The sequence below is a fragment of the Electrophorus electricus genome, chromosome 7, assembly GCF_041902795.1.
Source record: "Electrophorus electricus isolate QZ-2024a chromosome 7, ASM4190279v1, whole genome shotgun sequence".
NCBI classification, from domain to species: Eukaryota; Metazoa; Chordata; class Actinopteri; order Gymnotiformes; family Gymnotidae; genus Electrophorus; species Electrophorus electricus.
In genome coordinates, this window is record NC_137503.1 from 32,707,026 (window position 1) to 32,732,845 (window position 25,820).

A 25,820-nucleotide genomic window follows, 5' to 3' on the forward strand; every position below is an offset into this window, starting at 1 on the left:
TTTTGTCTTCACCCTGGATTATTGCACAACCCCTGAACAAGAAACAAATCAACCTGCTGTTTCATATCCTCAAGCGTCTGATTTAGCCTGAACCACCACACCTGGATCTAAAACTGCATCTTTAATAAGCTTTATAGTAAACCCTAAAAGCTGGACTTGAATAGCATGCCCAGTGTGGATCATATTTGTTTTCATATTGCATTATTACATAAGCCATTTTCAACACTTTTATTGTTTAAATATGAGCATTAAAAAGCATCTACTTTATTACAAAGATGCAGGTAAATGTCAGCTCTGCCTTTGCTTTTGTGGTTGCAGGTTCAGTAGAGGAAGTGTAAACTGGTTGTTGTTTTTCTTCACCTTACCTTGAAAGTAGACAAAAAGCATAACTCATATCTCTGGAGCTCAAATCCAAAATCTGATTTCGTAATCACCAGTTCTTCGTTTATGTCAAAGGTCAAAGGTATTTTCATCATTACTAAAGTCCAGCCTCCCGTTAGATGAGTCAGATGATGTCAAAGTGGACCACACCTTATACTAACTGCTCAATTAACTTCATCAGCAATTACACAATCCAGATCCAGACACTGGACTTTAGGCTGTTCAAACTCTACTTGCTATAGTGGCTTGAACAACAATGTCTTATGGCTGCTAAAATAACATGTCTATTGTTTAAAAAGGAAGCAGTAATAACAGCCCCCCCTCCACCCCCCAAAGTGTGTATATTCATGACACCTGCTGCCAACTATTGGTGCAGTGGGACAGTTCTGGGCAAGCACAAATATGCATTCAGAACCAAATTCACATCATTACTGGCTTGTTGTTGAAATGACTGTTCTGCACAGTGCCTATGGAATATGACCAAGTCCTGCCTAAGTCCTTACCTTCTGACGCACTGTGCCATGAAAATGAAGAAAAGAAAATCACATTTAAACTTTTTCTAACTATATTTACACATTATAACTGTCTATACAAAACAACACTAAACATTCTGATAAATTATTACATTTAAATACCTGGTTTTGATATTAAAATATCTGGTTTGGATAAGTGATCAGTTCCTCAGGCTGTGTTTACATTCATCAGTTGACTCCCTGGGTCTGAAACAGATTCGGCTCTGATCTGGAATAAAGCAGATAGTGATACACTGTCGCATTTACAACTGAACAAAAAGGATGCCAGCAAAAGTCACATGAACATGGTCATATCCTTATTAGCCAGCGTTTGTGATGTATTTACGACCGTGACTATGACACAGCCAGCCAAATGTTCAGAACAGTTCTCCACACCAACTTCATTGCCCTTGCAGCGTTTGTGTATATCTGATGATATTTTTTATTGATAAAATAGATAAAAGAGCGAAAACAGCACCATGAATTCCTTCTTCTGCTACTTGTGTAATTTTTTCCTTTTCCTGTTCTTTTTTCCATTCTTTCACAGAAATATTCCTGAGGGGATCTAATAAGCTTTATTATTTAAAACCACTAGAACCGTGTAAAGAACTTTGAATTGCCACGGTATGAAAACCCTCATTCCCCCCGCACCTCCAAGCCAACCCTGTGGGCTAGGTCCTCCAAGGTGAACCTCTCCCGCCAGAAGACCTCCAACTGTTCCCCGCCATTTCTTCATTCTCCAGGCTCCAGCCAGCTCTTGGATATACGTGGAGTATGGCACATCCTGGCATGAGGCTTAACCTTTTCAGATGTTTTAGTGAAGTTAGCAAATTCTTGTTTAAATACCACCATCTATCATAAACCTACGGACTCACAATTCTTCACATCCCAAACCCTTTAAAAACTCCATCCCTTACTCACAGCTGCTTGTGAAAATGAGGACTCCTGAAAAGCACAGAAATGTGTGCATATCTTCAAAACTGTGGGTTTCCTGAGGAAGTCGTAGATCACACCTTTGCTGGTGTGTTACGTGTTCAGAGAGTAGGCACTCCGACCTATAAATAATCTGCTGTTAAGACTACCAGAATTCCCTTGGTGCTGACTTATCTTCTTACTAATAAAACAGTAGCTGATATTAAACTTCAACACTTCAGACTCCTCCAGGACGATGTAGAGACCGCATCCCTTTTTAAGGATCCTCCACAGATGATCTCCTACAGATGAGACAAAAATGTTAAAGATGTGCTCATCAAGAGTGAGATGAATTACTGTTCAAATAATGGGCTGTGGAACTGTAGCCTGCAGCAACTCTAGATGTGCTACATGTAAATATATTAATACAGCCACTAAACTAACTGGCACGAAAATGCCAAAACTGCCGTTGTCATCTCATCCCCCATTCCTCCTCACGCATCACTGCATAAGTTGTCTACTGTAGTACTTGTAAGAGACGTAATCACATTTATACTGGAGAAAGCAGGAGAAGGCTTGCTGATAGGTTTGTTGAACACCTTAAGGCCATCAGAATTAAGGGTTTGTCGTTTCCAGTGGCACTGTATTAATAACCTATCTGTTTGCAATGCGGGCTGTTGCTATGGCAACAGTGAAGTTAGGAAACTCAAAGAAAAAGACCTTGGGACTATAGAACCCCATAGAATGAATGTTCTGATTTAAACATCTACTTTATCATATATAAATGGGCTCCTACTACTACTAATTCAGAAGCACTTTGCTTCAGACTTGATATATACTGCAATGTACTGTAGTAAGAGATGTAGAGAAATTCAAAATTGTAGTGAAGTAAAATTCCAGAGAAACAGGATGTTTCAGACAGGTCCTTCATCAGCTGCGCAAGCAAAGTGTAGGAGGAGGAAATTATGAAACCCAAAGTAAAGAACTACGCTTGGATCTTTAGAACCCCATGAAATGACTGCTGTGATTTAAACATCTACTTTGCCAAACATAAACTGGCTCCTTCTTCTATAAATTGCTTGCCCAGCTGAAGGACCTTTGTCCAGAACGCTAAAAACAGCCACCACCTGCATGTGATGGAGCACTTTATATAAAAATGCACTTTATATAAAACAATCGAAAAAATTATAAATAATACATTTTTATAAATTTTTTTTGTGGTAATAATGACTTTATTTTAACTTTATATTACTTTATATTATGGTCAGTGGGAGCTCTACAAAGCCCCACAAAAACAGGCTTCTTGATTGCTCGTTTCCATATTGGGCTGCGTTGTAATCATTTTTGCTGTGCACACAATTTCTAAATGTCATGTTTTATTACACTTTCCCCCTCTTGCTGCGTGCAGTGCAAGATTCGCTCTCGTCATGCGTGCGATTGCTCGAGCAGTTTCTTTGTTTAAAGTCTGTGCGTCTCAGCTTTTTGGAGTGTCGTGAACACACCCCTGCGTATCGCGCGTTTCTCCAACCTGAGCTTCCCAGGCTCTACCCAGACGCGCAGCCGTCTCTCCTCCACCCGCGGTCTCCCCCCACCAGCTCCGTCTCTCCTCCGCACACACACCCCATGAGTTTCCAGTTGCACCCCCACGCATCCGCCCAGTCTATAAAACAGGTTCCTACGCGAGCGGAGCAGCGTGAATTGCTTTTTTTCTGTCTTTCAGGCCCATTTATGTGTCTTGTGGATTAGGGTTTTACCGGTGGAACTGATGCGTCGACAGGGTTTACTGTCCTGTGCAAACTTTTGAAGGGTGTTTTCATGCGGGGACAGTCCGTCATTGTCGCACGATGGCAAAGACGTTTTCTGTTCTTTCTCTCGTCGGCATTATTTCTGGAATCAGCTGTGTAACAGGTAGGCTACATTATATAAATTACTACCAAAAACGGAGAAAAAACTATTGCTTAAGTTAATTGATAAACATTTTTATTAACGGTTGTGAAGTATATAACATGAACGTTAAAACTCATTATTCCCTATTGTTAAAATGATCATTATTGTAATCTGTTTGCATAATCAGTTTTGTTAAGTCATTCTTTATTATTAAATGTGTGTTTGGTCTAAAAGTACCTAAATATATCAGTTTCCTGTTGTTCTAATTGTAATCACCTCAGGAAAGGCAGGATGTCATTCTTGTGGTCTGAAGTTGAATGAAGTTACAAATGTTTTAAAGATTTTGTCATTTAGGTTCCATCTGTGTTAAAGCTGAACAAACCAGTCTCATACTGCTAATATATTTCAAATGATGTTTTCATAACTCATCACCACTGCCACAGATATTGCCATATGCTGGGAACTGTTGTGTGTGGCCACAGATTTGAGAGACGTGTTTTACGTTTCATCTATCATCTCGGAGAACTGTCTGTAATTAGGCCCATTTTCCAGTGCTCAGCACCCTTCCCGTTCACTGGGCACAGCCAGACACCCTGCTGCTGTGGATGTTTGGGAAGGCCTCAGTGTCCAACAATTACAAGATCAATTCCCAGCATTTCTTATATAAAATGCTTTAATAAGCAGGACCCATCAGGGTGCATACATTGTAGCCAAAGACCTGCGTGTGTGTGTGTGTGTGTGTGTGTGTGTGTCCCTTGCCCTGGTTCCTCTGAAGCAGGAACCCCACCTCAGACCTTGGAGCGTGGAGCTGTTTAGCACGGCCTCAGCCCATCTGCCCCGGCTTCCTGTTTTGACAGAGTCAGGTCGCTGTTCTGCCACTGCTGCTCCAGTGGAAAAATAGCCCCAGAGCTTGGCTAGAGTCCTCAAACAGTGCTGATCTCAGATCTGGCTGATTTGTCTTTCCTTTCCCAACTGGTACGGTGATGTGAACAGGAGTGAGCTGACCTCAGGTCAGGTCGACCCAGACCTGGCCAAGGACTAGCTTTCAGCAGCACTCCTGTCTGCATCCTACTGACAGTCAATTCATGCTGATTTTTTTTTAAAAAAAAGAAGTTTTTTTCTTTTTTGGTAATTAAGAGCTAATAAATCTAATAATTTAATCAACAGAGTAGGCTAATGGATACAAGTTGAATATTGGTCTCAGCTCAGAACACTTACCACAGCGTTCTATACTAAAAATAATCTGGTCTGAGCAAGCAATATGTACTGATGCACAATTTAAGGATTCAAAGTGAATATTAAGAAAATTATTTGTGATATTTTCACAGTCAGAGTGCAGTGTATAATCGTGCACACTTGTGCAAATGAACCGACTTGGTTTAGTTGTGTGTGCTGGTTCCTTGAAAAATGTTTTCCATGAGAGAGCCATATAGAGTTGCTTACAAAAAGAATGTGTTAAATTGAACATGTGATCTGATCTAGTGTCTTCAACACTTGGATTAATACTATTTCCAAAGCAGGATCCTTGGCTGTGATCAGCTGTGTTTCTGAGTAAATGTGTTGTGAAAAACTCCCAGTAGATGAGAAGTGAAATGGAAAGAGGGTTAAGTTACAGACACGTTTACTTCTGTAAAGGATATATGAAGCTTACGTGATGTTAAAGGTGTGTAACCTCTTCTGATTTCAGCTATGGACCTCAGGTTTATGTCTGATCCTCCAACACTAAGCATTCTAAACAAAACACACAAAATCAATGTTTCAGACACACTGGAAATTACATGCAGGTAAGAGAACGCTGCAGTACACAAAGAGATAAATGTAAATGTAGCATGGTTGGACATTCAGCCATTGACTATATATATATATATATATATATATATATATATATATATATATATAATAAGGCTCACACACTCAAATCTCATTTAATCATGAACTTTTTAAGTAGTCTGTAGATACTTAAGGATGCAATACATTTCGGAAAAACAAAATGGGAAAAATTACAATTGGGAAAATGGGAATTAACATTCAGTTTTTTTTTTTATTTAAAGTTTTTAAAATAATGTTTTCATTTAATGCCTGAGAATACTAATAATACCTTGAAAAGGCTTTCATTGGCAGACTTCATTGATATTTCTTTTGGCTTGTTCTATAGGGGGCACCAGATCTTGGCGTGGTACATGCCTCACAACCGCACTGGCTCCGAGGGAAGGCTCACTGTGTCCGACTGCAGTGGGCATGGTCTGTTCTGCAGCACTCTAACACTGACAGCAGCGATGGCCAATGAGACCGGAGAATATCGGTGTTCCTACAGAGACCTGCCTGTTGAGGAGGGCAAGACCTCGGTGATGGTGTATGTCTTTGTGCAAGGTCAGTTACTGTGTGTCTCTGAGTATATTCATGTGCAGATGCAACACCATGCACACTTCTGATTGATGACTGCGTTACTTATTTAGCAGGTGCCTCATGTAGGGGTGGTTTATCTTGGATATTGTCATTTTGTTAGTTCACACACGACACTCCACTGCTGCGCTCCCTTCATTGGCTTCCAGCAGCTGCACGCATCAGATTTAAAACCTTGATGCTCCTCTACAAACCTAAAAGTGGACCAGCCCCTTCATACATGAGGTCAATGGTCAAAGCCCGATCCGTACTTCGAGTACTTCGAACCTCAAGTACAGCTCGGCTTGAAATACCAGGCTTCAAGTCTCATGAAAGACAAGCGTGGAGACTATTCTCTGTCCTGGCTCCTCGATGGTGGAATGAACTCCCACTTGCAGTCTTCAAACGTAGAATGAAGACCCATCTTTTTGTGGAATATTTACATGACCACTAACCTTGCTCCTATATTGACTGACTAAACTAATACTTATTGTAGAGTATTGTTTATTACACAGATGTTGACTAACAAACTCTAGTACTTGTTGTCTATTGCAGTTATCGTTGTCTGAGACAGAGCTTATATGTATTTTGTACTTCTAGGTATCAGCAGTGATCCCTGTATTCTACAGTATTCTAGTTCATCGGTATCTTGGACTCTAACCTACTTTACTGTACTAGGATGTATTCTATGAGGAAATGACAAAGCACTTTTGTAAGTCGCTGTGAAAAAGTGCGTCTGTTAAATGCCGTAAATGTAAATGTAACTCCTAGTGTTTTGGCATTGGTAGACTTAATTCCAGGTTTCTGACAGGATTTTGCAATCTGAAGTGGAATGGTTGAGTTCATGGTCTTGTTGGGATAAAGATTATTTTCTAGGAACCTATTAAGTTTAGGGAAAAAGTAAGAGAGAGTGAGAGAGAGAGAGAGAGAGTGAGAGAGAGAGAGAGAGAGAGAGAGAGAGAAGTATCTACCCTTAGCACACTTCCTCTGATCCTCGTGTCTGACCTCTCCCTATGTCCTGTGTCACCTATATATTCTGCTTCCTGTTATACCATGAGCCAACATCCTGTGGCGTTTAGCCAAGCAGAGACAGTTAAAAGTATGCATACAGTGAATTTTTGTCTGCATCACATAGTTCTGTATAAACTAGCACTATAAACCTCAACAAATCAGTTCCTACAAATAACCTCAACTAGTCTTGGAGTCCAGTGCACTAAAGCAGAAAAGCACTGTGTCAGGGGTCGGATGGCGTGGGCTGGCTGAGTGGTAAACACGCTCCCTTCCCTCCAGACTATCGCATGCCCTTCATCCGCTCCACTCAATACGACGTGGTCTTCATCCGCGAGGGAGAGCAAGTGGTCATCCCCTGCCTGGGGTCTGTGGAGGACCTCAACGTCACTCTATACTCAGTAAGCACACACACACACACACACACACATTCATTAGTGTGAACTGGGTTTGCTCAGATTTTAAACATCAGACTGTCCTGAACATATTAAACTGAACTGAATGTACTGCCATCAGTGACTTGACATTACTGACGAGGCTTCAGTGAGATCAGAGGAATGTCGCTTCCTTAACAGAAGTATCCGGTGAAGGAACTTCCCACAGAAGGGAAGGACGTGTACTGGGACAGCAGACGAGGATTCGTTGTCCCTAGTCATGTGATCAGCTATGCGGGCATAGTGTTCTGCCAAACACGCATCCACAAAGAGACATTCCAGTCCTCTGCCTACATCGTGGCTGTCATGGGTAAGGACGGCTGTGTGTGACCTTTGTGTGAATTATGCATTGTGAATGACACGGCCGTGTCTACCAGTGATCAGCAACCGTAAGTCATGAGGGAACAGTAACCTCCACAATGTGGTGGAATTTCGGAGTGTGTGTGGAATTCATGAGAGAACAACACCCCTCCCCCTTCCCTTGTTCCTTAGGATATAAGATCTATGACCTCACTGTGAGTCCTGCCCAGGAGAAGCTGACCGCAGGCGAGAAGTTGGTCCTCAACTGCACTGCTCACACCGAGCTCAACGTGGCCATCAACTTTCAGTGGACCCTCCCTCAGGTGTGGAGATGCATAACTAATGTGTGCACAGACCTGTCCAGCTGTTATAATGGAGTCTCTGTAGCTATCCTATACTCCTGATATAGTACTATAGTGCAAAGTATTAGTACAGTGTTGTTAACCAAATTAGTATAAAGTACCCAAATAGTGGCATTGTTTTCAATTTAATTCAATTCAATTCCATTCCACTTCATTTTATTCAGTCAATTTGAAACAGTTGAGTGAAAGGTCAGGTGAGTTTAAATCCCAGTACATTTAAGTGTGGTTTCGTTACGCCGTTTTTCTCAGTTCTGTTCTTTCCTCCGTTCAGCCTAATTTAGACGGTTTCTGTCCTATTAGAAAAATGCCAACCGTACCATGCACTACAAGACCAGGTCCTATAAGAGGAAGCTGTGGAATTCTCTGGAACTGTCCAATCTGCTCATCATGGAGAACGTAACCACCAGTGACATGGGGGAATATGTGTGCACTGCGTCCAGCGGTCAGATGGTCAAAGCTGCACAAGCCTATCTCACAGTTTATGGTATGTTATGGCTATCTCATAGTTTATAGTACGTGAAGGCTATCTCATAGTTTATGGTACGTGATGGCTATCTCATAGTTTATGGTACGTGAAGGCTATCATAGTTTATGGTACGTGATGGCTATCTCATAGTTTATGGTATGTGATGGCTATCTCATAGTTTATGGTATATGAAGGCTATCTCATAGTTTATGGTACGTTATGGCTATCTCATAGTTTATGGTATGTGATGGGTATCTCATAGTGTCTGGTATATGATGGCTATCTCATAGTTTATGATATGTGATGGCTATGTCCAGTGCTTTAGAAGTCGATTAATCGGCTTTTTACATCATTGTGGTTTTTCTGAAACCTAATTTAAGTGCCAAATATCACAAATCACATTTTAAATTATGATATATTGATTACTAGTAGTACTGAAAAGAAAACACATACATTCATGTTATTAGGTTTGCATTTATACTTGACCACATTGTGTGTCTAAGTTGTGCTTTCTAAACAGATCAGTGATCAAGCTTAATATTTGTTGATTTCTCTCACTCTGTGCGGTTGAAACATGTTTGACTATCTTTCGATATTATAGAGAAGCCCTTCATAGCACTGAATGACCAGCGGATTCGCACGGTGGATGCAAACACTGGCCAGAGAGAAGCAAAGATCACTGTCAAATACATTGCCTATCCAGAGCCTAATGTGAGGTGGTGAGTAACAATAATGTGTGTGTGAGTGTGTGTGTGTGTGTGTGAGTGTGTGTGTGTGTGTGTATTCTGTCTTCACATCTGGACATAGTTTACACATGGGAAAACCTCATCGCAGTTGTTTACGTTGTAATGTAGTGATATATATTGCACTAACTGGTGAACACTTTGTTTGACGTTGTTAAAGTGACAGTCATTTGACATACCTACAGACCACACATCTGTTCTTTCTGTTCTGGAGTTTCAGACTATGAATTGTTAAACAATTGTAATTTTGTTAGAATTACTAGGGGACAATATTGTGACATTCATTAATAAACAGTAATTTGACTAGCTGTGACTCATATTTCCTCCTGTTTTAAATGAAATTTCCTTCATTTCTCTTTAATTGTGATTGTAAAACGCTTTACTAAACGGGTTTTGGTAGAGCGTGTCTTTATCACGGTCTTTTTTGCTGTGATACAGGTTTAAGAATGGCCATCTTATTTCCAGTGAAGCGTACAGGATGAGGTCAGCCAAAGACTCTCTCACTATATTTGAAGTAACAGAAAGGGATGCTGGGAATTACACCGTGGTCTTGACCAATAGGATGACCAGAGAAGAGCAGAAACAGACATTCCAGCTGCTGGTCAATGGTACTGCCACTCCTGCTGGGGGTCTCCCCTCCTCTCTCCCCTCCTCTCTCCTCTCCTCCCTCTCTCCTCTCTTCTCACATGCTCTGTGTTTGTGTGCAGCTCACCCTAAGATCTTTGAGAAGGAAGTACCCTTGGACCGAAACATTCACATGTTTGGCAGCAGTCCTATGCTCACGTGCACAGCCTTTGGAGGTTCCAGTCCCGTCTCTATCAAGTGGCAGTGGATGCCCAGTGAGGACTGTCCAATCAGATTTCAGTAAGTCTGGAACATGCCTTCCGATTGGACAACCTGACAGGGATTCCATGAGATTTACGCTGAACGATTCTGTTGGAATCGATATAAATTAACATAACAAAAGTTTAGACAACTAAACTTGTCCCAAGCTTAGGGTCCATTAAGGACATGCAGAAAGCTTGTAAGAAAGCTTATAAGACTTCAATTCAGTGACAGTGTGGATGGTCCATTAAACTCATCAGGGCTATCGCGCTAAGTGACAAAGAGTGAAGGAACTGCACTGTAGGAGTCTCCTACACGTACACTCCTGACTGAACTTCATGACTGAAAACTGCTGTCCAGTACTGCAGTGTTCCTGGAGTTTCAGAACTCACACTGACTCAGTAGTTGTTCTGAAATATTTACTTAATTCTCACTCTTTACAAAATTTATGGCACATGATGACCGTAACTGATCCTGAAACTGATCCAAGTCTCTAAAGCATGGTCTGTTTTAGTTCACCTTCAAGATATTTCCCTCTGACAGGGTGGCACGCCAGTTACTGATGTGTGTGTTCTTACATCTTCTGTTTTATCACATTGTGGTTGTGGTTTGCATTTGTATTCCATTGCACATTGTCACTGATGTTGAATTTTTAAATAGTTTTATGGCAGAATGGGGGTATGCATGTGAGTATGGACGTGTGTGTGTATTGCTGATTGCGTGCGTTGTTGTTGAGGGTTCCAGGATAGGTCTGCATGATTGTTCAGAGCTGAAAAGCTACTGAGGTAATAGCGCTCCGATGAAAAACATACCCGGAGACAATGAGAGTGAACTCTGACCTCTTGCAGACACCAGGGCGTGATTCAGACGCCACACAATCAAAGCCGTGCACTGGTTTGTTGTGTGTGAGATGACATTCATTTGACAGATGTGAGAGCAACTTTATGCTAGATTGCATTTCTGCATTCTTATAAATTAGCGACAGGAGACAACGCTGATGAAAGAATTTCACTATGAATAACCTGCTACACTCATGCAGTGTTTCTGAAGGACACCATAAAGACAAAACTGGCCATACTTTTCCATGCACATCTCTTATCCAGCCTTACAAATAATTATTGGATTATCTGTATATTCATTATATATCTGTATATATCATTCTAGAGACACGTATATCAACCAACTGCTTTTCCTGGAAAACTGAAGCAGGAATCCCAGTCTGCTGCTTTCCGTGGAATACTGACTCCATGGTTCACTACTGCTACTGCGTGACATGAAGCTTGAGGCTGTGCAGAATACGTGTGCATATATGCACTCTCTTAGTTCCAGTTTTTCATGGGTCCTGGTTGGCTGTAATTGGATCATCAACCTCTACGTTCATGCATCTTCAGCCTGTGTGGTGATTAGGAACTCACAGGATGTTTCTACCCAGTTAGGACTTTGATTGAAAGACCATTATTGGAGAACGGATCCCCTGGGAATGTGGTGACGGAGTGGGTGACATTTTTGGCCTTATCTTCCCTCTTCACCTTCAACCGCTTCCTGTTTCGTCATCACAACTTCCTGTTGTTCCGAAAACAGAATTCTTTAGATCTCCAACATTCTTAATCAAACAAGGGCAACACAATGGATTCATCCGAAATGGATCCCAGTCTGACAACGTATGTAATGCATTAGCTAGGTTGTTCCGGACATCCAAAAGTCCATTTAGGATTCACTCAGTACCCAAGATGTTCTGTCTTTTTACTCCCATTTGCTTTTGGTTCTCTCTCTCGCTTTCTCTCTCTCCATCTTCCCTAGACTGATGAATGAAACTCACGCCTCACCCTAATCACTATTTATTGACATTTCCGGTTATGGTCTTTGTTTGTGAATCCATTATGTCATGTTTAAAGACACAGGCCCAGCTGTCAGTGAGAAAGATTAGGGACCTTTAAATTTATTTATAAGTTGTTGTTGTTGTTGTTGATTCAGCTTGTTTGTGATTATGTTGCGTGACAGTGTCTGGTTTTGGGGCATGTGTTTGTCACTTCTAGATGTTGTTGGGTTGCTGTGTACATGCTTCTACACTAAAAATGTGTGTGTGTGTGTGTGTGCGCGTGTGCATGTGTGTGAGATAATTATGTTATTGTTTGTTGTGTCTAAGGCTCAGGGCTGATCAGAATTCGGAATGTGAGGACAAATGGAGGGATATTTCCAACAACACGGGAAAGAATCCTATCAATCAGCCGACTAGCTTCACAGACCACTCCCTCAAGGTACAGCCAAACTAGCTGCCATGTAACTACACACCCAGCATAAGAGCAAATGGCTAAAACCTTGCTTCACTACCACATACCCTGGGTAATAGGTAATGTGCAATTTCCAACTGCAGTGTTTAAAATCTCTCAAATGCCTCCACTAGGCACGTGTGCATTAGTGTCTCATGGTGGTAGAGGTCTTCATAGATGTCTCGCATGTGTTCCCCTCAGACTGTCAGTACTCTGAAGATCCAGAAGGCTGTGACCCACGCCCTGTTCAGATGTATTGCCACCAATAAGGTGGGAGTGGAGGAGAGAGTCATCATCTTCCAAGTGACACGTAAGTGCTTCTGTGTCCCTGCAAGGTATGAGGAAGGCAGCTTCTGTCAATTAACTGTAATCACATTTCATTCTATTATTAGTGCTGTTACTGCCTGTGATTACAGACAGGATTAGACTGAGTATATTCTGATCTCATAGTAATCTGCTCTCACTCTCTTTCATTCACTCTCACTCTCTCTGTCTCACTCTTTCACTCACTCTTGTTCTCTCACTCTCTCTTTTTCATGCTTTCTTTCATTCACACTCTTTCACTGTCTCTCTCACTCTCACTCTGTCACTGTCACTCTCACCCTTCACTCTCTCACTCCCACTCTCTCTCACTTTCACTCTCTCACTCACTCTTTAACTCTCTCTCTCTTTCACTGTTTCTCTCTCTTTAACTCTCACTCTTTCACTCTCTCCCACTCCCACTCTTTCACTCTCTCACTCTCTCTCTCTCTCTCTCTCTCTCTCTCTGTCTCTCTCGCTGTCTCTCTCACTCTTTCACTCCGTCTCTTCAGGCTTTCTGAACCTTAGCGTGTTCCCCTCCAGCCGTCCTATAGAGGGTGAAGATGTGCATCTGAGCTGCGTGGTGGACCGTATGCTCTACTCCAACTTGAGCTGGTACCGGGTGCTGAACGTATCCAAGCCGCACGAGCTCCCGGCGTTTGTGCCCTGTGGCACCCTCGCGCTGACTCCTCTCAACCAGCCCAACTCCACCATCGTCAAAGTGTCTGGCCCCAACGCCACCCTGGACCTGCATCTGCCCCAGGCCTCCCGCCGAGACCAGGGCCTGTACGCTTGCCGGGTGGAGAACGCTGACAACAGTGAGAGGACCTGCCTGCTGCACCACCTGCAGCTCAGAGGTGCAGCTCTCACAGGACTTTTGAAGTTCTCCCCCAGTGTGGACACGTGTGGGTCTGACCTTCACGTCTGACGTGCCTTGTGTTCCAGCTCTGGAGGCACCGTGGATAGTGAACAACCTGACGGAGCAGAGGGTGAACATGAGCGACTCCACCACGCTGGTGTGCGATGTGAGTGGCACGCCAACGCCCGTCATCACCTGGACCAAAGACAACCAGACCGTCATGAAGGGATCTGGTGAGTCTCCGTCTCCTGTGGACAGATACTTCAGAGCAGTGTCTTACATGTACGTCCAGCGTTTATTGGCAAAGCGCTTTGTGTTGTCGTGATGTCGTCATACACGTTACAGTTAACCCCATGCGTGGAGGCTGCACCCTGGACAGAACATAGCCGACGATGTGTGGGATTACATGGACAAGGAAATAAAATAAATAATAATAATAATAAAGCTTTATTAATAGTTTAACTATCGATACGTACATATATTCACATATGCACAAACATGTGATTCTTCCGTTTGTAAAGCTTCAGTACATGGGAATGTTTCTTCTATGTAGGTAATCGAATGTGTGTACATATGAATATTGCTTCCTGCTTCACGCGCCTCCCCTGTCTGCCACGCCCAGTGACTTCGTGACGCCGGACGCCCCTCCGCTGTTAAGCGCTGCGCCCTGCGATGCACAATGGTGTTAGCGTGCGCTTTGTTTGCTTTGGCAGGTGTTATCCTGACTGAGTCGAACCGCACCCTGACCATCCAGAGAGTCAAGAAAGAAGACAGTGGCATGTACATATGTACCGCTTGCAATAAACTGGGCTGCGACTCCAGCAAGATGCACCTCACAGTGGAGGGTGAGTGCCTTGGTAGTGGTGAGGTGTCCACTAATGGAAGGTCGTAGGTCGAGCAGCCTGTGTATCTTTTCGCACAGTCGCTCCGGAGTCCAGGTTCTTTTGGAGAGGATTCATGGTTCCTGTTACCACATGCAGGCAGAAGATGGTCAAATACTGCTAAATACTTTGCGTCATCGGTGGTTTCTAAGAAGAACTCCACTGTGATTTTGTCTAGAGCTTCATTTTAAGGGTGCACGGTAAAACCTCGAGGGCGCAGTGAGATGCTGTCCTTTTTCTTCGGGCCTGCTTTGCCCATGTGAAGCATTGCCTGGCAGTGGAAATAACATCATATGAAGGACAGGAAATGCTACTAATCGTTGAGCAGTGGCCAGCTGTAGTGGACGTCCAGGCAGGAGTCACATGCTTTCCTATACGTAATGTCAGTGTCTGTGTTAACAGAGACTTGGTTTAAGATGTTAAGGCTGCTGGGCTGGACCTGCTACAAAACTTAGACAGGCACCTTCAGCCTCCCGCTCCCAGGCGAGAAGTGGGAATTGTTTTGAAGTGTGGTGGTAAAAATAGTCTTCATTTTAGTCAGGCAGGAAAAGGGCTGTGTTAAGGCACATCCTTTGGGAGTACTAAAAGAAAAGCAATACAAAATCCCAGGAACAGAGAGAGGCACCCAGCCCAGAGAGAGAGAGAGAGAGAGAGAGAGGACACAAGGAGACACAAACACACAGGGCTCAGTGGAGGTGTTCACAGCAGCACAGGCATACGTGTACGTGACTCTCCCCTAGACACTGCTGTTTGTTTTCATCAGAGCTGAGGTGATTGCGGAACCAACCGGACACAACAACGCTAACCCAAAGGTCTTGTTCTCAGGGGGAGAGAGAGAGAGAGAGAGAGAGAGAGCGCAAGTGCAAGCGTAATTAAATAATTGCAACATTACCTCATCTTCTAAAAATAATCCAAACATGCATTCTCAAAATTTTATTCCAGAAAAAAAATATTATTCAGGGTAAATTCCAAGCACACTATAAACATATTTATCTCACTTTGGATGATATCGATACCTGTATAACATTATTTAAAGCTAAAACTACTGTGAAGACCGGAAAAGCTTAGATATTGGCTTATTTTAAACATGATGTTTAAAGTTGAAGCGTTCATGACTCACTGTGTTGTATGTGAATATTTCTTGTGAGGAGCATATGAGGCTGATCTGTGTGGGTCATTTCTAAACCAGGGGCGGAGGAGAAGATGAATGTAGAACTGATCGTACCGATCGGCGCCGTGGTTATTGCCATGTTCTTCTGGCTCCTAGTGGTCTTTGTCATCCGCAACAGGAAACGGGTAACATTCCATTCCATTTCCCTGTCTCTCTCTCTCTCTCTCTCTCTCACACACACACACACACACACTGTGTGCAAATTATTAGGCATGACAGTATTTTCACCACATCATTATTTTTATGCATATTTTCCACCTCCAAGCTGTATAAACGTGAATGCTTATTGGATTTAAGCATATCAGGTGATGTGTCTTTGTGTAATGAGGGAGGGTGTGGCCTAAGGAGATCAACACTCTATATCAAGGTGAGCAGAATTATTAGGTAGCTGCTTTTCCTCAGGCAAAATGTGCCAAAAAAGAGATTTAACTGACTCTGAAAAGCCAAAACTATAAAAAGTCTTTCAGAAGAATGCAGCTCTCCAATAATTGCTAAGATATTGGGGCAGAACAGAAACATCAAACGTTTTGTTGCAAATAGTCAACAGGGTCACAAGAAATGTATTGAGAAAAAAAGACGCAAATTAACTGCCAAAAATTTGAGAAGAATCAAACCTGATGCGACCAGGAACCCGTTATCCTCCAGTGCTTTTATATTCCAGACCTGCAACCTACCTAGAGCTCCCAGAAGTACAAGGTGTTCAGTACTCAGAGATATGGCCATGCTAAGGAAGACTGAAACCCAGCCACCACTGAACAAGACACAGGGTGAAGCGTAAAGACTGGGCGAAGAAATATCTGAAGACAGATTTTTCAAAGGTTTTATGGACTGATGAGACTCTTGACGGACCAGATGGATCGACCCGTGCCTAGATCAGTAACGGACACAGAACTCCACTTCGACTCAGACGCCAGGACTGATATTATTAAAGATGAGGTAGTTGGGCCTTTTCAGGTTGAAGATGGACTCAAAATCAACACCCAAACCTACTGCCAGTTTTTATAAGACACCTTTCTTTAAGCAGTGGTGCAGGAAAAAGTCTGCATCTTTCAAGAAGACCATGATTTTTATGCAGAACAATGCTCCATCACATGCATGAAAGTACTCCAGTGCGTTTAAGGCCAGTAAAGGCCTTAAAGCTGAAAGAATAATGACATGGTCCCCTTCCTCACCTGACCTAAACCCTACTGAGAACTTGTGGGTCCTTCTTAAATGGAAGATTTGCGTGAAGGAAAAGTACAGCTCTCTGAATAGTGTCTGGGAGGCTGTGGTTGCTGCTGCACAACAAGTTGATCGTTAACTGATTAAGAAACTGACAGACTCCATGAATGGAGGCTTATAACTGTTATTGAAAAGAAGGGGGGCTATGTTGGGGGGCTAAATTTGTCACTGATCTTTTTGGGGTTTCTTTTGGAAATGTCAGAAGTGTTTATTTGTGAATTTTGAGTTGTTTGTTTGTTATTCTCACTTTAGCAGATGAAAATAAACAAGTGAGATAGGAAAATATCGGTTTTTCATTTAGTTGCATAATATTTCTGCACACTGATAGTTGCCCAATAATTATGCACACAGATATTCTCCTAAGAAAGCCAAAACCTCACTTTGACTTAAATATTCAGGTTTGAGCTTTATTATTTTATTATTTCAGATTGACCGAGAGCACTGTAGTTGTTCAATAATAAAAATGAATCCTAAAATATACAACTTGCCTAATAAGATCCCTCCCTGCCTGACCACGCATTGTGTGTGTGTGGGGGGGGGCAAACACGTTAGCAGACCCCTCGCTGTGTGTGTGTGTGTATGTGTGTGTATGTGTGTGTGTTTGTGCGTGTGTGTGTGTATGTTTGTGCGTGTGTGTGTGTGAGTGTGTGTGTGTGTGGGGGGGGGTCTTCTGCCCTCATTAATGAGGAACTGGGGTGGACCCGCTGGCAGAAATACAGGGTTTGTGCAGCTGTGCCTGCAGCCATGTCCACCATCCTCTCATCCTCTCATCCTCTCATTCCCTCGTTATCTCACCCACTCCCTCACTATCTCACTCGCTCTAACTGCGGCCTTTATGTAAACTCTCTCTCTCTCTCTCTCTCTCTCTCTCACTCCCCTCATCTCTCTCAGCCCAACGATGGAGAAATGAAGACAGGCTACCTGTCCATAATCCTGGACTCAGAGGACATGCCCATGGACGAGCACTGCGAAAGACTCACCTACGACGCCAGCAAGTGGGAGTTCCCCCGCGAACGCCTTAAACTAGGTCAGCCTGGGGCTACGCCCACGCCTTCACCCCGACGCCGCCTCCGCTTCATTCACGTCGCACTTAGTGCTCCTGAAATAGCAGTGCTGTACTGGAGCCACTGGATGAACCCTGTGTGTGTGCGTGGTCGGTAGGGGATCCGCTGGGACGAGGGGCGTTCGGACAGGTGGTGGAAGCAGCAGCATTTGGCATCGAGAAGACCGCCACTTGCACCACCGTCGCTGTCAAAATGCTTAAAGGCAAGTGGCTTCTTGTCACCTCCGTTCACGTTCACCAGCCTGGGTGAAGCCTTCATTAGAAGGAGTCATTTAGCCAAAGACAGTGGTGTCTCAGTGATTAAGGTAGACAAGTAATCAGAAGGTTACCAATACAAGCCCCACCACTGCTGGGTCCCTGAGCAAGACCCTTAACCCTCAGATGCTCAGTGCTGTATTCAGACATGACTACAGGTGGATTTGGACAAAGGTGTCAGCTAAATGCTGTAAATGTCAGCTGTGCTGTCATTTGATGTGTGAGTCACTAGGTAGTTTGAAGATATGCAGGGCTCCTGCTAAAATCTTGGCATGTCTGACCTTCACAGAGGGTGCGACCTCCAGCGAGTACCGGGCTTTGATGTCCGAGCTGAAGATTCTTATCCATATTGGTCACCATCTCAATGTGGTCAACCTGCTCGGTGCATGCACCAAACCTGGGGGTGAGTCTGCTTCTCGTACCACCATGTCTCACTGAACCATCTGTGTAGACCGCATGATTGTTGCATTACTTGAACACAAACCTGTCGTATTTGTGCCATAACAGCTCCCTGTCTTTTTCTGATGTCTTCTCTCAGGACCTTTGATGGTGATAGTGGAATACTGTAAGCACGGTAACTTGTCCAGCTATCTGAAGCTCAAGCGTGGAGAGTACAGTCCTTACAAGGTAAATAAAAGGGTAAACAGTCTGCTAACAGACACCTGGACCTGCCATGGGGAGGCACTGGTCCCAGCTTATGACCCAACCTCACTTTAAGTCACTCTCGTGGGGCTGAGGTTCTTATATAAGACTAAAATGCCTGGACAAACCACTTAAACATACCAGTGACGGCTTGCAGACCACTAATCAATATCTTGATAATGCAGATTATCAGATATATGGGTGGATTCAGTGGAACTGTGTGTGTGTGTGTGTAAACAACAAAAAAATGAGGTGATGGTTCCCTTTACTCTGGTTCCCATACACTGATCCTGCCCTGTTCCAGAGATGTAGACCGAGGGTGGAGCAGGGCAGTGCAGGTGGAGTGCAGGAAGAGGTGAACGAGGGCAATCAGGACCTGGACATCTGTGCAGGCACGGCTGTGGGCTCGGGCCTGAGAGCTGAGTGGGTCTCCAAACCTCCGCAGGAGGAGCGAGGTAGCTACCACACCAGTCCCACAACAAAGCCACTCTCTCACCTAGACACAGGTACTGAGGACACACAGCATTTTCAAGGACGTTACCATGGAGACAGCACACTGTGTGGCAGAGATTGCTGAGCTGGTTATGAATCTGTGTTGTGTAGAGAGTTCAGACTGGGACCACCTGACCATGGAGGATCTGATCAGATACAGCTTTCAGGTGGCCAAGGGCATGGAATTCCTCTCCTCTCGAAAGGTAACTCCTAAATGCTAACTGAGAGATTTGCAGTGTGGGTGGGTGTAGGTGTTATTACAACTTTATTGTGTTGCTGCCAGTGTATTCACCGTGACTTGGCAGCCAGGAACATTCTGCTTTCGGAGAACAACATCGTGAAGATTTGCGATTTTGGCCTAGCCAGGGATGTGTATAAAGACCCAGACTACGTGCGAAAAGGAGACGTGAGCACTGATCTAAACACACACTTTTTCTCACTAATACTCTCTTCACATTTACATTTACAGCATTTGGCAGACACTCTTATCCAGAGTGACTTACAAAAGTGCTTTGTCATTTACTCATAGAATACATCCTAGTACAGTACAGTAGGTTAGAGTCCAAGATACCAATGAACGAGAACACTGTAGAATACAGGGATCACTGCTGATGCCTAGAAGTACAAAATACACATAAGCTCTGTCTCAGACGATGATAGGTGTGATTTATGTATGTATGACTGTGAAATGATGCTGATACCCCTGCTGGTATCCCCGCTGGTATCCCTGCTCCCAGGCACGCCTCCCTCTGAAATGGATGGCACCAGAGACCATCTTTGATCGCGTGTATACCACACAGAGTGACGTCTGGTCCTTCGGGGTGCTCCTCTGGGAGATCTTCTCCCTGGGTGAGTGGGATAAGTCACCTTACTGTCCTTCAAAACCGCACGGAGCAGTCGTCCTCTGACTTGAGCCTCCGCAGAGTCCTAAGAACCGATGTCCTTAAGTCCTGTTTGCCGCGACAAGCTTGGTTTGTGAAGCCTGGCCGCGCACTGTAGGATGGAGTAACGCCCCTCTGGCTATGCCTACTCTGGTCTACAGGCGCATCTCCATATCCTGGCGTGAACATCGATGAGTCCTTCTGCAGGAGTCTGAAGGAGGGTACTAGGATGAGGCCACCTGACTATGCCACCCCTGAGATGTAACTGCACCATCTACACTTCCTTACAGAACACTGACCTGAAGTGCAAAGCACATATATAATATACAGTTTGAGCACAACAGTATATATCCAGTGAAGAAGTTCTATATACAATAGATCCAGAGTTGTGTTAAATAAACACACCTTGCTATTTGGTCATACTACTATTTATGAAGCAGTTTCCTGTCATACTAATTGGTCTGCGTTTGGATAGCCACTGTTGTTGCTCTCTGTGCTATTGCAGCTATCAGACCATGCTGGACTGCTGGCAGGATCAGTCCACAGACAGACCCACCTTCACAGAGCTTGTGGAGCACCTGGGTAATCTGCTACAGGCCAGCGCTCAACAGGTGTGTGTGTGTGTGTGTGTGTGTGTGAGTTCAGGGTTGGGAGAGTTTAAAAATGTATTCTGTTACAGATTACTGATGAACTATTAGAAAATGTATCTGTAACCTAATCCAGAGGATTACAATATCCAAGTAACGTAATCTGATTACTTTCTGTTAGTTCTGCATTGCCTTTAAACCCATTAACTGCCAAAGAGCAGTTCTGGAACACTGGTCCCCTACAGGGGGAGCCAGGTGACCATCGATCTCCTGTGAACTCTCCAATCAGACAAACGAACAGCCTAGCAGGTGTAGGTGTAAACATCGCAGACAGGTGTAGGTGTAAACATCGCAGACAGGTGTAGGTGTAAACATCGCAGACAGGTGTAGGTGTAAACATCGCAGACAGGTGTAGGTGTATACATCCCAGACAGGTGTAGGTGTAAACATCGCAGTCAGGTGTAGGTGTAAACATCGCAGACAGGTGTAGGTGTATACATCCCAGACAGGTGTAGGTGTAAACATCGCAGACAGGTGTAGGATGACGGGGCATTGAGGAGAACAAAGCGCTTCATACTGAATACGTGGTGCTTTGTTAGAACCATAAAGGGGTGGGGGTGGGGGGCAGTGAGTGTGTGTGTGCTGTAGAGCCAGAGTTCTCAGTGTGTGTTTTCCATGTGGTAGGATGGGAAGGACTATATCCCAGTTACAGTGGGGGAGGCAGAGTTGAGATCTGGAGTCGCCCAGCTCAGAATGACATCACCAAATAGAGCCATGGCATTCAGCATAGAGAACCATCTTAACTATGACAATACTCCACCCCTGGGGTTAGTATACTAAACACATAGATGCTTACACACACCTTCTCACATTCACACAAATACACACAAGCACACACACACACACACACACACTAACCTAAAATAACTCTTTTTCCCAACAGCTATAGTAAGCAGATGGACCTCTGTAGTCACCAGATATTTGAGGACATTCCCCTGGAGCAGAGTGGTCAGCCAGATGGGAGGGTGGGCATATCTCAGGAGGAGATGAGCTCTCTGGACCATCGAAGCCAGAGGACCACCACATTCGGGTGAGGTTTAGCTCCAGCTGGTTTCAACAGTAACTCAGATCCCATGTGTGCTTTAACACGTGTGCTTTTTCAGTTACATGCTTATGCAAGGAACTGGAATACTTTTCCAGTATTTAGTGTACTATGCAGCTGTCACTATGTCATTACAGTGTATTATCTTTTTAAGTCTCCAAGGTTTACAAAAGCTCTCTCTCTCTCTCTCTCTCTCTCTCTCTCTCTCTCTCTCTTCTGACACGGTCTCCTCTCACAGGCCCCTCCTGCGGTGCAAGAGCAAAGAGTCTCTGGCCTCGGAAACGTCCAATCAGACGAGCGGCTACCAGTCGGGCTACCACTCAGACGATACGGAGGCCCCCGTCTATGCCAACGAGGAGATGATCCCGAAGGGGGGTGTTCTAAAGAAGCCCCTCCCAGAGGCGGAGGACAAGCTGAGCGGAGAGGAGCGCTACAGCGCCCCTCCCGTCTAAGCGCGGCGCGCCTCGGCCTCGCGAGCCGCTGGCCTGGAACAGCAGACTTAGCCTTTTAGAACAGACGTGATGAAATTTGAGTGAATGGCTTCCTGCTTATGAGAGGCTGGCCAATAGCCGTGGCTCAAGAATTGTCATTTTCTCTGTTCCTTTATGTTATTCCTCTGAGACTGTCCATATTCTGCAGAATGGTGTCCTGTCTGTCTGACTCTTCCTCGCATACTGTCAGCTTATTTATAGTTTATTTAACTAGGTACATATGTTAAAATCAACAATATCTACTTAATATTAGAGATACCAAACCTCCCAGTGACAAAGCAGGTCCAGACCCCAAAATATGTCAGCAATTAAGCCTTATTCCACCAGACCAGGCACTGGGCTTTACCTAAACCAGGCCAGGCCAGGCACTGGGCTTTACCTAAACCAGGCCAGGCCAGGCACTGGGCTTTACCTAAACCAGGCCAGACAAGGCACTGGGCTTTACCTAAACCAGGCCAGACAAGGCACTGGGCTTTACCTAAACCAGGCCAGACCAGGCACTGGGCTTTACCTAAACCAGGACAGACAAGGCACTGGGCTTTACCTAAACCAGGCCAGACCAGGCACTGGGCTTTACCTAAACCAGGCCAGACCAGGCACTGGGCTTTACCTAAACCAGGCCAGACCAGGCACTGGGCTTTACCTAAACTAGGTCAGACCAGGAACTGGGATTTACCTAAACCAGGCCAGACCAGGCACTGGGCTTTACCTAAACCAGGCCAGACCAGGCACTGGGCTTTACCTAAACCAGGCCAGACCAGGCACTGGGCTTTACCTAAACCAGGCCAGACCAGGCACTGGGCTTTACCTAAACCTGGCCAGACCAGGCACTGGGCTTTACCTAAACCTGGCCAGACCAGGCACTGGGCTTTACCTAAACCAGGCCAGACCAGGCACTGGGCTTTACCTAAACCTGGGATATCTTTTTTGGCTGTTTGTTTATGCTGCCCTCTCATTAATTGAATGAATTACTTTAGAGAACTGTCAATCTATCATATAAAATACCAGTTCAGTTATCGTCTGCCTCTATTTTTTTAAGAAAAAAAAACATATAATATATTGCGTTGGCGTGGATAAGCTGCATATATTAGTTTTAAGTCTTTTAAAGGTCATTTCTTTTGGAGGGAGCCTTGGAAATGTAATCATTGTTTATACAGACTGCAAGAAAGAGAACTCAATGAGACCACACCCACTTCCCAGGGCAGAGTCACACCCACTTTCTTCCAGACAGGAAACAGCAATTGCAATATGAGACAACTGAGTAAACAAATGTTTTTTGTTCTGTATTTATCTTTTATATTGTTTTAAAATGAATCCTAGTCAGCCTCTTTTGAACAACAAGCAACAAAAAAAAAGGCTCCCAAAATGTTTTTCCTCTTGCTTCTCTTTCGTATCTCATGGTTTTATGATTGTACAGTTTTACCAAGTGATAGTGAGGACCTTAATATTGTTCACATAAAAACATATACTAAACTTCTGATAAATGTAACTAGTTTTATAAAATAAACATTCTTCAAAATGAAATCCACTACTAAAGGCTGTCACAGTGTTAGAACTTTGTTCATTATCAATGTCTGTGTGGGAATTACAAACTGTTTTTTTGCTCACTGTGTGGCAGGGACAGTGGGAGAGAGAGTGAGAGAGAGTGAGAGTGTGTGAGAGAGTGAGAGTGTGTGAGAGTGAGAGAGAGTGGGAGAGAGAGAGTGTGTGAGTGAGTGTGTGAGAGAGTGAGAGTGAGAGAGTGTGAGAGTGGGAGAATGTGTGAGAGAGAGAGTGTGAGTGAGAGTGTGAGAGAGTAAGAGTGTGGGAGTGTGTGAGAGTGTGTGAGTGGGAGAGTGTGTGAGAGTGAGAGTGGGAGAGTGGGAGAGTGTGTGAGAGAGACACACTGTGAGAAACTGTGAAAGAGTGTGAGGCAGTGTGTGAGTGACTTCCTGTATCTATTTCTCAGTGACCCTGAGGAAACAACTTTCAAAGTTACTTTGCATTGTGCGTTTGTGCGAGCTTGTGTGAGATTGAACTAGTAAAAAATGCAGAATAGTAATCTGTGTACATTTTTGGGTGGGTGTGGGAGAAAGAGACAAAGTGTTTTTTTGTTTCATTGTTTGAGCATGTGTGTGTGTGTCAGTAGCCCAGAGGAAACTATCCATCCTTGACTATTTTCTTACAAGTGCTTTGGCTTTGCTCAAAATGGCCACCCAGAATAGCCAAGGCCACTCAGGACTGTATGGGTCTGATTTATTGTATTTGTCTTTTTTTTAAGTACCTATAAAAGTTCAGCATTTGGCAGAAGCTCTTATCCAGAGCAACTTACATTTACATATTCTCAGTATATATCAAACAGGGTGTGTTCCCTGGGAAAGGAACACCCACCTGTGATATCGCACCCTGTTCTACTGGCACTACCTGGTGGGCTACTGGAGGACTCACCCGTTACAGAACTCATCTGGTAGAGTAATCACCTGTTACAGAACTCATCTGGTAGAGTAATCACCTGTTACAGAACTCATCTGGTAGAGTAATCACCTGTTACAGAACTCATCTGTTAGAGTAATCACCTGTTAAATTACTCATCTGGTAGAGTAATCACCTGTTACAGAACTCATCTGGTAGAGTAATCACCTGTTAAATTACTCATCTGGTAGAGTAATCACCTGTTAAATTACTCATCTGGGATTGTAGAACCCATCATTTGGCAGGAGGTTCCTGGGAATATATATGTGGGTTAACATAGAGTTGGCGTTGGGTGCTCTGGCGGAAGCTGAGCGTACGTTTACTGCTAATGACAGGTACTCAGAGGTTCCTAACATCAAAGTTTATCTCGCGTGACATCGTGAGGGTATGTTCTGAAAATTGCATGTGTTTTTTGTCTCTCACACAGAAAAATTATTACTATAATGTAGAAATAAATCATGCAAGTTTATCATCATTTTTGGCCATTTCTCACTGAACTTGATGTTTGAGATGACAGACAGACAGACAGACAGACAGACAGACAGACAGACAGACAGACAGACAGACAGACAGATAGATAGATAGATAGAGTGTGTGTGTTTATACTGAACCTGCAGAAGAGAGTGTGACCGGGGAGGCAAATCCTTTGCTACCATTTCCTCTTCTGATGGCTAAATTTAACCATCACCATGACCCACACACACACGCACACACACGCGCGCACACACACACACACACACACACACACAGACACACACACACACACACACACACACACACACACGCTCACTCTCACACGCGCGCACACACACGCGCGCGCACACACACGCGCGCGCTCGCACACACGCACGCTCGCACACACGCACGCTCGCACATACACGCTCGCACACGCTCGCTCACACACACACGCTCGCTCACACACACACGCTCGCTCACACACAC

The 25,820-nt window shown here is 44.1% G+C and overlaps 1 protein-coding gene across 2 annotated transcripts; it reads left to right on the forward strand.

The window, feature by feature from the left end:
* The first annotated feature begins 3,415 nt into the window (after window positions 1-3,415).
* On the forward strand, window positions 3,416-23,963 carry kdr (kinase insert domain receptor (a type III receptor tyrosine kinase)). 2 transcript variants are annotated; one of them, XM_027024453.3, is made up of 29 exons: window positions 3,416-3,713; window positions 5,380-5,476; window positions 5,848-6,062; window positions 7,365-7,483; window positions 7,658-7,826; window positions 8,009-8,139; window positions 8,479-8,662; window positions 9,246-9,363; window positions 9,826-9,995; window positions 10,095-10,251; window positions 12,359-12,470; window positions 12,684-12,792; window positions 13,295-13,639; window positions 13,728-13,874; window positions 14,355-14,486; window positions 15,712-15,818; window positions 17,806-17,941; window positions 18,076-18,180; window positions 18,522-18,635; window positions 18,771-18,859; window positions 19,179-19,380; window positions 19,478-19,569; window positions 19,650-19,772; window positions 20,104-20,215; window positions 20,409-20,508; window positions 20,753-20,858; window positions 21,519-21,661; window positions 21,778-21,924; window positions 22,175-23,963. In XM_027024453.3, the coding sequence occupies exons 1-29, from the start codon at window positions 3,650-3,652 to the stop codon at window positions 22,386-22,388; spliced, it is 4,059 nt and encodes a 1,352-aa protein (XP_026880254.2). In that variant the 5' UTR covers window positions 3,416-3,649; the 3' UTR covers window positions 22,389-23,963. The 2 variants fall into 2 exon arrangements, with proteins under 2 accessions (XP_026880254.2, XP_026880255.2); XM_027024454.3 differs by having other exon boundaries at window positions 19,179-19,329.
* The last annotated feature ends 1,857 nt before the right edge of the window (window positions 23,964-25,820 follow it).